Here is a 17,250-nt window from a genome sequence, read left to right on the forward strand (position 1 = left end):
AGTGCACCGCGTTCTGGGGCTGCAGATAACTCATTATGCTTCCCGACAACACCATGTTATTCTAGTCTGAGTGCAGCGTTCAGAGATGATGGCAGAGGCAAGGAGGACCTGGAGCGGTAGATGTGGCAGCTGCCTGGCCCCTACAGCATACATCGGTAGCCTACACACATTATTAAGTTTGATGAATGTCTTTCTCCCAGGGCGCGTCAGGAAGGATATTTGATTTATTTCCATTGTAGATGGTTAAACCTGTACCAGTTAGTATGCCGATTCACTTTGTTCTGTATTGGTTGGGAACTCTTTTATCTTAGGAAAAAAGTATGCAAGATTTCACTGAGAAATACTTTCATGGGAACAGGACAAGATGGGATATCACAAAGCCGTATATAGAATTTTATTTGCTTGAGAAATTGATTTAAAAAGAAGACCTTAGTCCAGGTGTCTAGTGTAGAATGTAGAGCCCAAGCCTGGTGGCTAGTGTAGAATGTAGAGCCCAGGCCTGGTGGCTAGTGTAGAAAGCATTGACCAGGCCTTGGGGCCAAAGAGAAATCAGGTTTTAATCTTGGTACCTAGGGCCTGATTCAGACCCGTTCGCTAGGTTGCGTTCGCACGTAGCCTGCCGATGTTTGCAATGTGCGCATGCATGTAAGATGCAGTATGCGTGTGCGAACTAGTCCGTGCGATTGGGAAGCATACGCTCACAGCGCATAGCCACCTCGCTAGATTGAGTGACAGGATGAGCTATTGTGGGTGGTGACGGGATGGTCGATGGAAATGGGGGTGTGGTGGTGTGAACGCAGGCGTGTCTGAGTGTCTTAACACTGTTAAAGAGGCGTGCATAATTAAGTTGCAGCGTCATAATACACGTCATATGGCTGAATTACACACTGAAGCACTCGCAGTGCTTGCTGTAGGGTATGGTCAGCCACAAGTGCTGTGTATGTTACTCGATGTTACCGATTGTTGCATACACTTCCTGGAGATGACGTGTATCACCAGGGGAAAATGGGCATCTTAAGACAAGCTGGTGGGCATCTAAATACACACCACAATCGCATGCCAAGACATAGTGGGCGTGCTAATGCCTTGGCGCGCGAACGCAGGATTTGCATACTTTGGCTGCGTGTTAACGCATATAGCGAGCGGGTCTGAATTGGGCCCCTAGTGTTTAAAAGGAGTCTGCAGTCCTGGTGGCGAGTGTAGAAAGCAGACCTCAGTTCTGGTGGCTAGTGTAAAAAAAAAGACCTCAGCCCTGGTGTCTAATTTAGAAAGCAGACCTCAGTCCTGGTGGCTAGTGTAGAAAGCAGACCTCAGTCCTGGTGGCTAGTGTAGAAAGCAGAACTCAGTCCTGGTGGCTAGTGTAGAATGCATTGACCAGTCCTTGGGGCTAAAGTAGAAATCATTTTTAGTCTTGGTACCTAGTGTATAAAAGGAGTTTGCAGTCCTGGTGGCTAGTGTACAAAAATAACTCAGTCCTGGTGTCTACTTAGAAAGCAGACCTCAATCCTGGTGGCTAGTGTAGAAAGCAGACCTCGGTCCTGGTGGCTAATGTTGAAAGCAGACCTCAGTTCTGGTGGCTAGTGTAGAAAGCAGACCTCAGTCCTGGTGGCTAGTGCAGAAAGAAGACCTCAGTCCTGGTGGCTAGTGTAGAAAGCAGACATCAATACTGGTGTCTAGTGTAGAAAGCAGACCACAGTCCTGGTGGCTAGTGTAGAAAGCAGACCACAGTCCTGGTGGCTAATGTAGAAAGCAGACCTCAGTTTAGGTGTTTAGTGTAGAGATCAGAATCCAAGCCATGTGGCTGGTGTAGAAAGCAGACCCCAGCCATGGTGACCAGTAGGATCATAGCTAGAAATGTCTGGGACCCTCTAGAACCTATAATAAAGTTATACCCACCACAATGCCTTCTCCATGACCAGACATTATCCAATTGGGAAGAGTACTAATTGCATATATTGAAATATGACATATTAGAATGAATTATATATACAGTAATTTTATCCTCATTATTTTCAAACTCCTATAACAGGATAAACTCATTATAAACCATATTACATTTGGTCTATAAGGCAACTATTTTGCTCTTGGACAGGGCCCCTTGTGCTGACAGGCCAATAGTCATATCAGCAGCTCTGTCCAGAGTTATGTTTTGATGACCAATAAAAGGGATAGTTCCAAGTACTGGTAACTAGTGTCAAGGCCAATTATGTTGACTACTAAAACAAGATCCACTCAACAGGGACAAAGTATTGCACCCTCTCTACTGCTGCCAAAGGTCAGGGCCTCTGGCCTGTCCACAAACCGAGGATCGCTACTGGCCATTACGAGTTCCGAGTTCTGCAGTGATGCAATCAAGTAGTTATTAATTGATCCCATGTGTTCAATTGATCGGTGCAATTCTGGTAGATTGCAATATAGATTAATTATGCGAAATTGGGAAATAATCGGTTGGCAGTCAATTATGGCTGTAGAAATATTTTGATGTAAAGCCGTTAATTTCTTTACTTTGTACATGGATTAACACAGCAATGTCCTGTTGGGTCGAGGAGAAAATCTTTTGTTGCATGGTACGGTGAGGATAGAGGGCCTGATTCAAACCCGGACGCTATTTGTGGACACTCATTCTTAAAAAGGGGCCGGATATTTAAATTGAGCGCTCGCTCTTTGCGGTGTGTTGACGCCTCTATGTCTGAGCGACCGTCCGAAAAATGCGCTCGCTATTTTGTATGGACACCCCTTTGCCGTTCGCATCACACGTCTTCTCCGTTATTTATTAGATTAATCGGGAACATCGAAAGGCATCTGAACTGCTCGCAGTGCTTGTGGTAGGATTTACTTCCCGCTATCACTGCGAGCAGTTCAGGATAAAAGACAACCAAGTCAAGTGATGTGGTCGATGACGCTCCTTTACTAATTATGCACTCCCATTAAACGCCGTTTTGACCGTTAGGCACGCCTGCGTTCGGATCTCCACTCCCCCGTTTTCAAGCACCTTCCCCTGTTACCACCCACAAACAGTACATTCTGTCAATCAAATTAGCAGCCCCTCGTTATTTTACGAGCGCACTATTTCCGACCGCAATGACTGGTTTGCGCATGCGCATTGCGAACCGTACGCATGCGCAGTTGTGCGAACATCGCTCAGAGCGAACGATCAGCCGCTTACGAGAGGCTCTGAATCAGGCCCAGTGTTCCCATTTTATCAGGAGCCTTTTGTTTAAATAAAGGCAGACCTGCCAGCAAGAGTTATTATGTAATACATAACTTAAGGTAAAGAATAGCTACATTTAATAAAAAGTAGGCTGTTCAATTCACTTGCACAGTAATCTGCAAATATGTGCAGCATCTTCACCAATGGACCAGAAAACCAATATATCTGCGGCACGGTAAGAGTCAGACAAATGTGCTGCAGTGCATGTTGTTCTAGTATCACACTTCTCCATTGGGCTCATGTTTGTTCTCCTGCTGTCTGCCTCCCTGGAAGTATGTTTGAATTCACACATATTTAAAGTGTTTTACATTGTAACAGTGTCAGCTTTCTATCCATTCTAGAATACGTTCTAACATTCTGGGCCACAGGTTGATATATATTTTTGAAATTGCGGAGTAAGTAAAAAAAATTATAAACAATTTGGTTACCAAATGTTGTCAATGGGAGAAACAATCTTGTATTACATAATTATATGCAGAATGTAGTTTATCCTACCTCATGGATCCATTAATGAATATCCTGTGGTTGTGCTACTACTATTTATGTTCGGTCTACATCGCCTCAGTCGTTGCTTGTTTCAAGGCACAAGTCCTTGGCGACATCACTTGTCTCCACTACCCTTTGAGGCTGAGAAGTGGCCTCTCTTGCCAGCTGGAATTGCTAACGGTATAGGATATCAGTTCAGAAATACTACAGCTGGAACGGACATATATGGAATACTCTGTGTCTTTCATTGTGACTTTGGGGTCTAGTTACTAAGCAGTGTTAGGAGACAAGAGTGAAAAGTGATAAGGTGCCAGCCAATCAGCTCCCACCTGCCATCTCACAGGCTGTGTTTGAAAAATGACACTTGGGAGCTGATTGGCTGGCACCTTATCACTTCCTTTTCACTTTTCACTCTGTCTCTTAATACTGCTTAGTAAATAGACCCCTTTGTTTTTAGTTTTATGTCCTTTAAATCTGGATGTATTGACCAATGTAAGTGTTCTCTATGGAAACAACTTGATTTCTATGGAAACAGCTCCTGTAGGTACAGATTTTTATTGAACAATCTTAACTAATGTGTCAGGTCTATGGTGGGACTTCCTCTTATGTGTCCTTTATGAGATAAGAATAGAGAGCAGCACTTTCTGTGTAGATTGGTGGCAGCTTATAACCAAAACAAACCAACACTTTGCTCCAAGATGATGTTCTCTCACAAGGCTGTTACTCTATGAAATGCTTGTATACAATTCTCTCTTTTTAATTGTTGTCATCGATTGTTTGCCCCCATTATGAGTATATATACTCAAACAACACTAATAATTGCAGTATTACATAAGGAGGCAAGAAGCAGCTCAGTGTTCAGATTGGCTGCATACTTTAGTGGGTAAATTGGGCCAGATCCAGCCTGCTCTGCTCTCAGGCCTTAGCGGGCATCTCAGATAACTTCTGGCTTCACTTGGCCGGTAAGTCCGGTTGGAAGAAGACTTCACCTATGAGTTGATAGTAGAAAATCCTCTTCAAAGAAGATTACTATGTCTGATACCGATCCCGTATTTTGGTGAAATCGCTTGGCATCACAGTTGTCTCAGAGAACATGGGGCCTGATTCACTAAGGAACGCAACTGCGAATGCAATAACGATTACACACACAGTTCAACTGCGATAGTATACTAATTCATTGCGAGTGCAGTGCCGCCGCTGCACTAGATAAGGACTCCCACTTTACCTTACACATTTCCGTAATGTTTAGCAAGACTGCGAAAACATCGGTACAAACAAGTACCATCGCAGCCTCACACACATTTGCACAAGCGCTGACCTTACTCAGTTAGAAATTGCTAACTTCCACGCACGCTATCAGGCCTCAGGCTGCGTAGGGCATCACAATGGCTAATTTATACACGCCCCTGCAATGGCGTTCAAACACACTGGCATGCCTGCGTTCGGTTGCCCACTCCCCCGTCACCACCCACAAACAGCACTTCCTGTCAATCACTCTGCGATGGGTCTGCATAGTCTCTACCATCACAGACCCGATTGCAATGGCTAGTTTGCGCACTGCAATGCATACTCATGCGCAGTATGCAACAATCGGCCGATTGCATACGTATTAGCAACTGAGTTCCTTGCTGAATCAGGCCCCTGGTGCAATACTTGGTCTATAGCACGCTATTTACTGCATTATTACAGCACGTATGGCCACCTTATATGTCTTAATGAAATGTGGGAAGTACAGAAGACTTTATGTTGTTGAAACTGTAACAAGTGTATGTAAATGAGATTGTGATTAAAGTGATGACCTATGGTGGCATATAATAGGTCTAGAATATTACCTCAAATTATTAACTACCTAACACCTCAGTGAGACTTTTCATTTGGTGTTTTTTATAAGGAATTTATCCATGTTAGGGGAAAAAACTCTAGCCCAATATCCCTGTAAACCCATGAATGTTATTCTGGAGGCAAGTAGAAGATTAGATAAGGACTGCAAACTCCTTTCTGAATAAGCCTCAGAAGGCCGGGGACCATATGTTAACACCCTAGATCCTATAAAAAGGTTAAATATTATATAACTAACTGGTTTTTGGTTTGTTTGCTTTTGGCTTAGAATCAGAAGTGTGCCATTTGGACATGTTTCCCTAGTAATAATAAAACAAAAAAAAAATCAAATCCAATGTCAGCCAATCAAACCAGTCAGATCTAAATACCTTAAATAAGACAAACGATTTGTATTCAAACAGGCAGAATGTTCTTGGAAAAGTCATCCTCAATTAAATAGATTGCATTACAGAAGCACATCGACATGGTAATATCAGTTCCCTTTGTAAACTCAGATCCCATTTTGGAATTTCTAGGTGCGCTAATAATATTCCTTAGGGAGATTCTCTTAAATAAAGTTATTCATGAATAAATGTGTAAATACATTCACCCTTTGAACCCACATAGCCTTATTAAACCCTGCAGGAAGACTAGTTATAGCACATATTGATTCATTGTCAACCCACGCCTCTAAATATGTCTAAGGGTTCCTTATTGTGACTCAAATTCAGGTAGCTCAATAGAACATTCAATGGGGATATCTGTCTCCAAAAAAATTTGTAAGGCAAAGGCATACAACAGAACCAGTTATAGCACATATTGATTCATTGTCAAGCCACGCCTCTAAATATGTCTAAGGGTTCCTTATTGTGACCCAAATTCAGGTAGCTCAATAGAACATTCAATGGGGATTTCTGTCTCCAAAAAAATTTGTAAGGCAAAGGCATACAACAGGACACACATGAACATTTCCATATTTATCTGTTTTAATTTCACACACAGCTTTTTTTCCAAATGTCTTGACTGCTTTTATTAAAGATATGTGGGACAGTAATGGGGGTAGTTTTTGCCCCAAGCTATGCCAATTTACCCAATTTTATCTGAAAGAACTGCTACATTTTGGTCAAGAATTGTTTTCCCTCCCACATTTGGTTTCATAAAAGATACAGTGATGTTTTTCTGATGAGCTGACAAGTCAGCCCTCAAGAATTTGAATAATTTATTACCAACATTGAGCCAGGCAATTTTATTCTGAAAATGAAAATTCATAAGGATCATAGTTCTTTGACCAAATATTAGCAAGACAAAATATAATATCTACATCACCCTTTCACCTAGAAACAAAATTATATTTAATTTTCCAAATGTATCATCCTTAAAAGAAACTGCAATCAGAAAGAAGACTTTTAACAATTTTGTATCAATTTGATCATGCAATTCTAAGGGGGGAAATCAATTGGCTACGGTAATTTACTGTGGCTAATTGATCCCCTGGGGGCTATTCAATTAACCTCGAAGCCAGCAGTAATCGGGGATTTTTTTCACCTGCCTAAGGCAGACGATAAAAAAAATCCCCATTAGTCAGACCCATTTTCATGATCACGGCCATGAAAACACATAGGTCCTTAGACATATTTTCGGGTGCAAAAAATGGGGGTTAATTGAATAGCACATAAAAAAATTTGAAAAGCTCCCCCATTTTTCACGCCCAAAAAAATATCGGGGCTAATTGAATTTCCCCATAAATGTTTATTGATTTATGCAATTCTCAAAAACTGTCAGATTTGCAGCCTTGTGAATTGCATAAGCACATCTGTCAGCTATCTTTTATAAAGTCCACTCCAGCTCAGATATATAGGCTAGACACAAAGACACTTCAAACTTCTCATTATATTACAAATATCAGGAACTATCTATATAATCATGTAGAGACATTTTATAAAAGTGTAATCAATCTGATCCTAAATATCTGTCCTGTAAAGCAATTGAACGTGTTCACCTGACAAGGGGATGATCTTCAAAGAAAACTAGCTGAAAGAGAAATGTACTGGATCTATAAACTTTAACCTCTTCACCCAAAAGGTCTTAGGAATTTTTACAAAATACTTCAAATTGTAATCATTATAAATTATGTTGTTACTCGGGTTTTACAAGTATTTTAATGTAGCCTGTTTTAATCTACGTACTTTAACATAACGTAATATTTTCTCTATTTTAACCCTCTCTGATTTTATCCTAGTTTATTGAATTGTTCTTTAATACCAAACTTTATTGAGTGCAACATTTTTGTTTTAATCTTGTGTGTAATGTAATCAGACACTGTTTGCATCATGCTACTATAATAAGTTCATGTTCCTTTTTGATACCTTTTTCTAATTGGAAATCATTTCTGCTTTATTTATATAGTATTGACACTTTTCATCATACAACTTACTTACTTTTTCCTCTCTTACTAATCTCACTCCACACTCTTTGCTATTAAGTAATGACATATTAATTTATGTTTAAAACTACTTCTCATACCCACCAAGTGATTCAATTCTGGCATTCCTCCCCCTGCATGTTGGATTGCACACTGACCGAATGTCTAATGTCACATAAAGATGCACCATTATTACTATTCATTGTAGATTTCTAAGTCTGATTTTCACAGTAGTGCTCATGTGTATATACTGAACACTAAGGTTATAATTGTCTCAGTTCAGTCACGCTCTTGGAGGTCTGATCATCTATGGCACTAGGGTGGTTCTCCACATGTTAGTGGTTTTTCACTACACATCGGTGAATTAAAATTACTTAATGTGGCAGAGGTGCTCTTGTATAAAACTACAACACAGAACAAAGCAGACCATCTTCGTGATGAAGTCTTTACTGATGAAACGAGTAAGAGACAACTTCTGAATTGTCCATGTTTCCAATGGAAATTCCTATTAGCTGTGAAATTTAGGGATAGATTTACTAAGCCTTGGTGAGAGAGAGAGCCTGATTCAGATTTGGGAACAGAGTAAGATAGAGCAAGTAACTATATACCTGGAGAAACCATGTTGGGGTGCAAATCATTTTTTTTTTTTTTTGCACATGAGGTAAAATTCGGGCTGTTTTTGAATGTAGCCCACAAATGTATGACATATAATGGGTTACTGTGATCGCTGGTCCTGTATATGCTGGTATTATGACACACAATACACTATGTATGACATATAATGGGTTACTGTGATCGCTGGTCCTGTATATGCTGGTATTATGACACACAATACACTATGACATATAATGGGTTACTGTGATCGCTGGTCCTGTATATGCTGGTATTATGACACACAATACACTATGTATGACATATAATGGGTTACTGTGATCACTGGTCCTGTATATGCTGTAATTATGACACTTAATACACTACGTATGACATAATGGGTTACTGTGATCTCTGGTCCTGTATATGCTGGTATTATGACACATAATGCACGTTGTATGACTCATAATGGCTTACTGTCATCGCTGGTCCTGTATATGCTGGTATTATTACACACAATACACTATGTATGAGATATTTAATGGGTTACTGTGAACGCTGGTCCTGTATCTGCTGGAATTATGACACATGATACACTATGTATGACATAATGGGTTACTGTGATCGCTGGTCCTGTATATGCTGGAATTATGACACACATTACACTATGTATGAGATATTTAATGGGTTACTGTGATCGCTGGTCCTGTATCTGCTGGAATTATGACACATGATACACTATGTATGACATAATGGCTTACTGTGATCGCTGGTCCTGTATATGCTGGTATTATTACACACAATACACTATGTATGACACATATAATGGGTTACTGTGATCGCTGGTCCTGTATATGCTGGTATTATGACACACAATACACTATGTATGACATATAATGGGTTACTGTGATTGCTGGTCCTGTATATGCTGGTATTATTACACACAATACACTATGTATGACATATAATGGGTTACTGTGATCGCTGGTCCTGTATATGCTGGTATTATTACACACAATACACTATGTATGACATAATGGGTTACTGTGATCGCTGGTCCTGTATATGCTGGTATTATTACACACAATACACTATGTATGACATATAATGGGTTACTGTGATCGCTGGTCCTGTATATGCTGGTATTATTACACACAATACACTATGTATGACACATATAATGGGTTACTGTGATCGCTGGTCCTGTATATGCTGGTATTATGACACACAATACACTGTGTATGAAATATAATGGGTTACTGTGATCGCTGGCTCTGTATATGCTGATATAATTACACACAATACACTATGTATGACATATAATGGGTTACTGTGATCGCTGGTCCTGTATATGCTGGTATTATGACACACAATACACTATGTATGACATAATGGGTTACTGTGATCGCTGGTCCTGTATATGCTGGTATTATGACACACAATACACTATGACATATAATGGGTTACTGTGATTGCTGGTCCTGTATATGCTGGTATTATGACACACAATACACTACGTATGACACATATAATGGGTTACTGTGATCGCTGGTCCTGTATATGCTGGTATTATGACACACAATAAACTATGTATGAAATATAATGGGTTACTGTGATCGCTGGCTCTGTATATGCTGGTATAATTACACACAATAAACTATGTATGACATATAATGGGTTACTGTGATCACTGGTCCTGTATATGCTGTAATTATGACACTTAATACACTACGTATGACATAATGGGTTACTGTGATCTCTGGTCCTGTATATGCTGGTATTATGACACATAATGCACGTTGTATGACTCATTATAATGGCTTACTGTCATCGCTGGTCCTGTATATGCTGGTATTATTACACACAATACACTATGTATGAGATATTTAATGGGTTACTGTGATCGCTGGTCCTATATCTGCTGGTATTATTACACACAATACACTATGTATGACATAATGGGTTACTGTGATCGCTGGTCCTGTATATGCTGGTATTATGACACACAATACACTATGTATGACATATAATGGGTTACTGTGATCGCTGGTCCTGTATATGCTGGTATTATTACACACAATACACTATGTATGACATAATGGGTTACTGTGATCGCTGGTCCTGTATATGTTGGTATTATTACACACAATACACTATGTATGACATATAATGGGTTACTGTGATCGCTGGTCCTGTATATGCTGGTATTATTACACACAATACACTATGTATGACACATATAATGGGTTACTGTGATCGCTGGTCCTGTATATGCTGGTATTATGACACACAATACACTATGTATGAAATATAATGGGTTACTGTGATCGCTGGCTCTGTATATGCTGATATAATTACACACAATACACTATGTATGACATATAATGGGTTACTGTGATCGCTGGTCCTGTATATGCTGGTATTATGACACACAATACACTATGTATGACATAATGGTTACTGTGATCGCTGGTCCTGTATATGCTGGTATTATGACACACAATACACTATGACATATAATGGGTTACTGTGATCGCTGGTCCTGTATATGCTGGTATTATGACACACAATACACTACGTATGACACATATAATGGGTTACTGTGATCGCTGGTCCTGTATATGCTGGTATTATGACACACAATAAACTATGTATGAAATATAATGGGTTACTGTGATCGCTGGCTCTGTATATGCTGGTATAATTACACACAATACACTTTGTATGACATATAATGGGTTACTGTGATCACTGGTCCTGTATATGCTGTAATTATGACACTTAATACACTACGTATGACATAATGGGTTACTGTGATCTCTGGTCCTGTATATGCTGGTATTATGACACATAATGCACGTTGTATGACTCATTATAATGGCTTACTGTCATCGCTGGTCCTGTATATGCTGGTATTATTACACACAATACACTATGTATGAGATATTTAATGGGTTACTGTGATCGCTGGTCCTATATCTGCTGGTATTATTACACACAATACACTATGTATGACATAATGGGTTACTGTGATCGCTGGTCCTGTATATGCTGGTATTATGACACACAATACACTATGTATGACATATAATGGGTTACTGTGATCGCTGGTCCTGTATATGCTGGTATTATTACACACAATACACTATGTATGACATAATGGGTTACTGTGATCGCTGGTCCTGTATATGCTGGTATTATTACACACAATACACTATGTATGACATATAATGGGTTACTGTGATCGCTGGTCCTGTATATGCTGGTATTATTACACACAATACACTATGTATGACACATATAATGGGTTACTGTGATCGCTGGTCCTGTATATGCTGGTATTATGACACACAATACACTATGTATGAAATATAATGGGTTACTGTGATCGCTGGCTCTGTATATGCTGGTATAATTACACACAATACACTATGTATGACATATAATGGGTTACTGTGATCGCTGGTCCTGTATATGCTGGTATTATGACACACAATACACTATGTATGACATATAATGGGTTACTGTGATCGCTGGTCCTGTATATGCTGGTATTATGACACACAATACACTATGTATGACATATAAGGGGTACTGTGATCACTGGTCCTGTATATGCTGTAATTATGACACTTAATACACTACGTATGACATAATGGGTTACTGTGATCTCTGGTCCTGTATATGCTGGTATTATGACACATAATGCACGTTGTATGACTCATTATAATGGCTTACTGTCATCGCTGGTCCTGTATATGCTGGTATTATTACACACAATACACTATGTATGAGATATTTAATGGGTTACTGTGATCGCTGGTCCTGTATCTGCTGGTATTATTACACACAATACACTATGTATGACATAATGGGTTACTGTGATCGCTGGTCCTGTATATGCTGGTATTATTACACACAATACACTATGTATGACATATAATGGGTTACTGTGATCGCTGGCTCTGTATATACTGGTATAATTACACACAATACACTATGTATGACATATAATGGGTTACTGTGATCGCTGGTCCTGTATATGCTGGTATTATGACACACAATACACTATGTATGACATAATGGGTTACTGTGATCGCTGGTCCTGTATATGCTGGTATTATGACACAATACACTATGTATGACATATAATGGCTTACTGTGATCGCTGGTCCTGTATATGCTGGTATTATGACACACAATACACTATGTATGACATATAATGGGTTACTGTGATCGCTGGTCCTGTATATGCTGGTATTATGACACATAATACACTTTGTATGACACACATTATAGCTGGATAAGTGCTAATTATGTCCTCTTCATGGACTGGCCACACTATAAAATCAAGCATTCGGAAACCCCCCCCCCCTCTAGAAATCCTGCGTTTGCCACTGCGCCCCTACCAAATCTAAATCTCTGCACACTTTACATCTGCCCCACCTGCAGTGCATCATGGTTTCACCAAGATGCGCAGATACTTGCTCTGAATCAGGCCCAAAGTACCATCCAATCAGCTCCTGTCATTTGTCAAACACAGCCAGTGTAAAGTGACAGGAGCTGGTTGGTTGGTACTTTATTTCCATCCACTTTATCTCTCTCCAAGGTTTAGTACATCTACACCATAAACTTTTGTTTTCACACAAACTACTTTTTTGCTCTTGTTAAACACAGCTTGATACATATATATAACTAGCTAGAGAGTAGCCCATATTTACAACTTTATGGCTCAGATTGTATCCAATATTTAATATGTATTATGTCCACGATCCTCCTTTTCACAATGATGTGCACAATTTTCCCTGGGAAACATTGTTTCCTCTATACACAGCTATAGCCTTGTTCAGCAACAATTCCTATAGCTGATTCCCTACTTGCCCACCTCCCTTACATGATTATGCTCATCCATGTTCTTGTCATGTTCGCAGTGTTACTGTACAGTTTGCACTACTGTCCTGTGTTATAAGGACATTTTCATTGTGACCTATTTTACATTAATAATAACACCAAATTGGTCTTAGCTAATGCCCTCTGCTGCAGAAGGTTCCATAACTTTGTATTGTATTATGATAAGAGGGCTGATACTTTATTCATTTACTTAAACCTTCGTTGGAATTAACTAATATATTAAACAAATTCTGAAGATAAAGTTCTGAATACCATACTTTTGTTTTTTTATTTCTGCGTAAATATAAATGACTGAACGTCCTCATATCACATCTTTACCTGTTTACAGATCCTTGTGACACATCCAAGCCTGTTCTCTGACACACTGAAAATCACTGCAATTTTGAATATTATCTGTTTTTGCCTAATTCACATTTATTTGGGTAATATAAATATTAATCCACATTTTGAACATCACCCATAACCTACAGATTCAGATGTCTGATACCAGCCTGAGGGAGATAAACATTTTAATTTGTTTTGCATTCATTAATGTTCCCAAAAGTTTAATAACTTCAACTTGATCAACTGTTAGCTGCTTGTGACAATGGCTTCATATGTATTTACAGTATCTATGGAATCGTTCTGTAGTGTCATTAACAACGGATGTGTGATTCATAATTCACAGTGACAAGACACAAAATATTGGTGCCTGCTTTAGCTGTGAGCCAGCTACAATGAATGAAATATAATATTGTGAGAGCTAATAACACTTACCTGAGAGACTTCATTTCATAGACACATCTTGAAACAGAACTGTGTTCCCTAAGGGCGTTTATAATGAATGCAAATAACTTATTATTTTTTCCCCCCTAGCAAATGTTAATGATATGGAAATGGAAGAAGGGATGGCATTTACTATAGGTCAGTACAATTCTTTTACACTTTTTGCAAACTTTTCAAACTGTCAGTAATCACATTATAATGTCAGCACATCGTAGTCACTACAGACAGGCAGATTGCCTATGGAATTTGTGCTATAGACGTTAATATTGCTGCAAAGAACACACTACATTGTGGTATATGCATAGACAGTGAAGAGTAGATTAACAGCAGACCCGTGGTGGAACTACAAGTTTCAGCATGCCTCGACAAGTTACACAACAACTGAAGTGTCAGAGGTTCCCAAACTGTGAGTTTAGTACAGAGTAGTCCACCTGCAGACTAGCATCATCACCTATACCCCCAAACCAACCCATGTTTATTTGGCTGATCTAAAACAATATTGTTCCCTGTGCAATCGTGTGTCTCCATGAATCGCTGCCCTGTGCGGGGTATCTCATCAGGCAGCCAGCATGTAAAGGTGGTACAGCTGTAAGCATTTAGGAAGGGGGCAATCACCAGCCTGTAAACTGAACCTTGATCCCTCTGACCTCTTCCATTGGACTCACTGCGCTGGGGTAACAGCTGGCTCAAGCTTTACTCCACATCTGTGCTACCAAATTAACCCATACTCTAAATATAGGCACGGCAGCTGGTGTGGAACTACAAGTCCCAGCAGCACCACTGCACCATTCCGGGAGATGTTGCAAGAAATGGATACATTGTCTGATCTGTAACATTCTAACCAAAATCTAGTTACTATTGTATCATAATAGGTTACACAGATGCCATTGATTCTACTATGCTGGTTACACAGAATTGCTGTCCTCATCAATTCACTTTTATGGACTAGATTTGATGCTCAATGTCTAAAATCGCCTCCATAATATGAGGTCACCCAGGTCATTTATTTATTTTATTTACTTTAAATGGAAACATGGGTGAATAAATCCCCTCCGTGTTGATTAATATAGCGTTAATCTCTGATGCCTGGTTATAATTCCCATCCCTTTGACGCACATCTGTAGAAAGGAATGTGTTTACATTATATATTTGCTGAATTAGTTAACCAAGCAAATTAGTTTAACCCCCCTTGTGGCATCCCCCACCACCTATAGATGAATGCACAGGAGTAGCATTTGCCTTTTTTGTATATATTTTTTTTTTATTTACCATATAAACTCAGATTATTTTTATTCTGTGCTTCCAGAACCCATTATAATGGAGGGCTCTCCTGATTTTAGGATCCTCCAGGACAAATGGACAGCGGTATCAATGGATAATAAAAGGTGATTTAAAAAAAAAAAATACGTATAAAAATGATTGTGTTAACCATTTAGCTCCTGCGGAGGAACTGACAAGGCTACAAGTGTAAGCGTTTAATTAAGTGCACAGAGCCTTCCTTCAGTCCTGCTGCTTACTGACCTGTGCCTTACTATCTGTTTATTACAGATCAGCCCAGTTTGAGCACACTATTGTGCTTACATCAGGAGGAGCTGACATCTTGACTAAGCTGCAAGAAGAGGAATAGTCCAGACCTCAGTGCATGTTATATATTATTAGTGGGGGTCTAGCAATCTTATTTAAAGGAACACCAGCACAAGCAGAACGAGCTGGACTGTATCCTTAGAATGTCCACCTAGTAAATTGCGATGCACATACGTGTTGTTTATAAACCTGCCATTTCACCTATAAGCGATCTGTGGATATGTACCTTATGGGTCGGGTATAAAGCCCCATTAAGTACAAGAATGACCCTCAGTATACAACAAATATACAGTTTTGTCTATATTTCCAAGGGCTTGAATTTTGTAACGTGATGTATAGTTTGTGTTCACCTCATTGGACAATAAAAAATGTTGCACAAAACAAAACGATTGCGTATTTTATTTTATTTTACAAAATAATATTTATTAGATCTATATAGTGACGTGTGTGACCTGTGTTGGTGCACTGCCTTTGTGTGTGTGAGTGTAGACAGGTGAATGGCAACAACAATGTAAATCGTATAAAAAAATTGCAATAAATTATGTATTTTGACCCGCTTAAGGGGAAAAAAAATAGCCGAGAATTGGGATAACAGACTGGGAAAAGATGATTTGCAGAGCGAGGTTGGGAGAGGGGAAAAGACCAGTGGTGCTGTGGAGGTAATGCTTGTAGTAGTGTGTAATTAGGCAACTGCTAATCAGCCTGCCGGAATGTACATTGTGCTGACACAGACCACTAACCGTGCTCTGGGATCTAGTCCAACACTATGCTATGTACTAAGAGCAGCCTAGTGCTGCTCCTCACATAAATATCAGCGTAAATCCGCTCATCATTCTCATTTCATATACCAGATTTTATTAGCTCGATCTAATCAGGATGGAAAATTTTTATTTCAATTTTATTATTTTTGTAATTCAACCAAGTAGATTTTTTTTTCTCATTTTAGTTTTATATAGGAGTTGACACTTTTTATAATCTCCGATGAAGCCTAGGTTAGGGAAACACACATTATATGTAACATCATTCGTTATTTTTTTTAGTGCAAAGCACACAACCGAATTGCAAACCGATTATGTTCTACTGGGGAACAGTCAACATTGTCCTTCAATTAGCTTTGTGTATATTCGTTTTGTACCTAGTAGAATTATTATATTCCTTCCATTTTATTTCACCAACTGCTGCACTCTCTGCTTTTCTGTCCTATATTTTAAAGCTTATCCCTCACAACAACAAAAAAGTATGCCAAACAGGATATAATGGCAATTATACACTAATTATAATATTATTCCAACCTTTAAACAAGGCCATAATAATAATAATAATTTAATTATATGAAATATATGTATGATCAGTGTGTTTGGATGTTGAAATAATGTAACACTACACACACAGTAAATAAATGTGTATATATATATATATATATAGTGCGTGCATATGCATACATATATGTATAGTTGTGTGT

General features: G+C 39.1%; 1 protein-coding gene across 4 annotated transcripts in view; it reads left to right on the forward strand.

Moving 5' to 3' along the window:
* Positions 1–16,142, forward strand: part of METAP1D (methionyl aminopeptidase type 1D, mitochondrial) — a 227,306-nt gene extending 211,164 nt beyond the window's left edge. For all 4 annotated transcript variants that reach the window (XM_088470801.1, XM_088470873.1, XM_088470936.1 and 1 more), the window contains 3 exons: positions 14,295–14,342; positions 15,511–15,589; positions 15,753–16,142. In XM_088470801.1, the coding sequence (XP_088326927.1) occupies positions 14,295–14,342; positions 15,511–15,589; positions 15,753–15,831 (206 nt within the window). In that variant the 3' untranslated portion in view covers positions 15,832–16,142. The remainder of the gene's footprint in view (positions 1–14,294; positions 14,343–15,510; positions 15,590–15,752) is intronic.
* Positions 16,143–17,250: the final 1,108 nt, after the last annotated feature.

The sequence above is a fragment of the Taudactylus pleione genome, unplaced genomic scaffold (genome assembly GCF_031769625.1).
Source record: "Taudactylus pleione unplaced genomic scaffold, aTauple2 ptg000004l, whole genome shotgun sequence".
Lineage (NCBI taxonomy): Eukaryota > Metazoa > Chordata > Amphibia > Anura > Myobatrachidae > Taudactylus > Taudactylus pleione.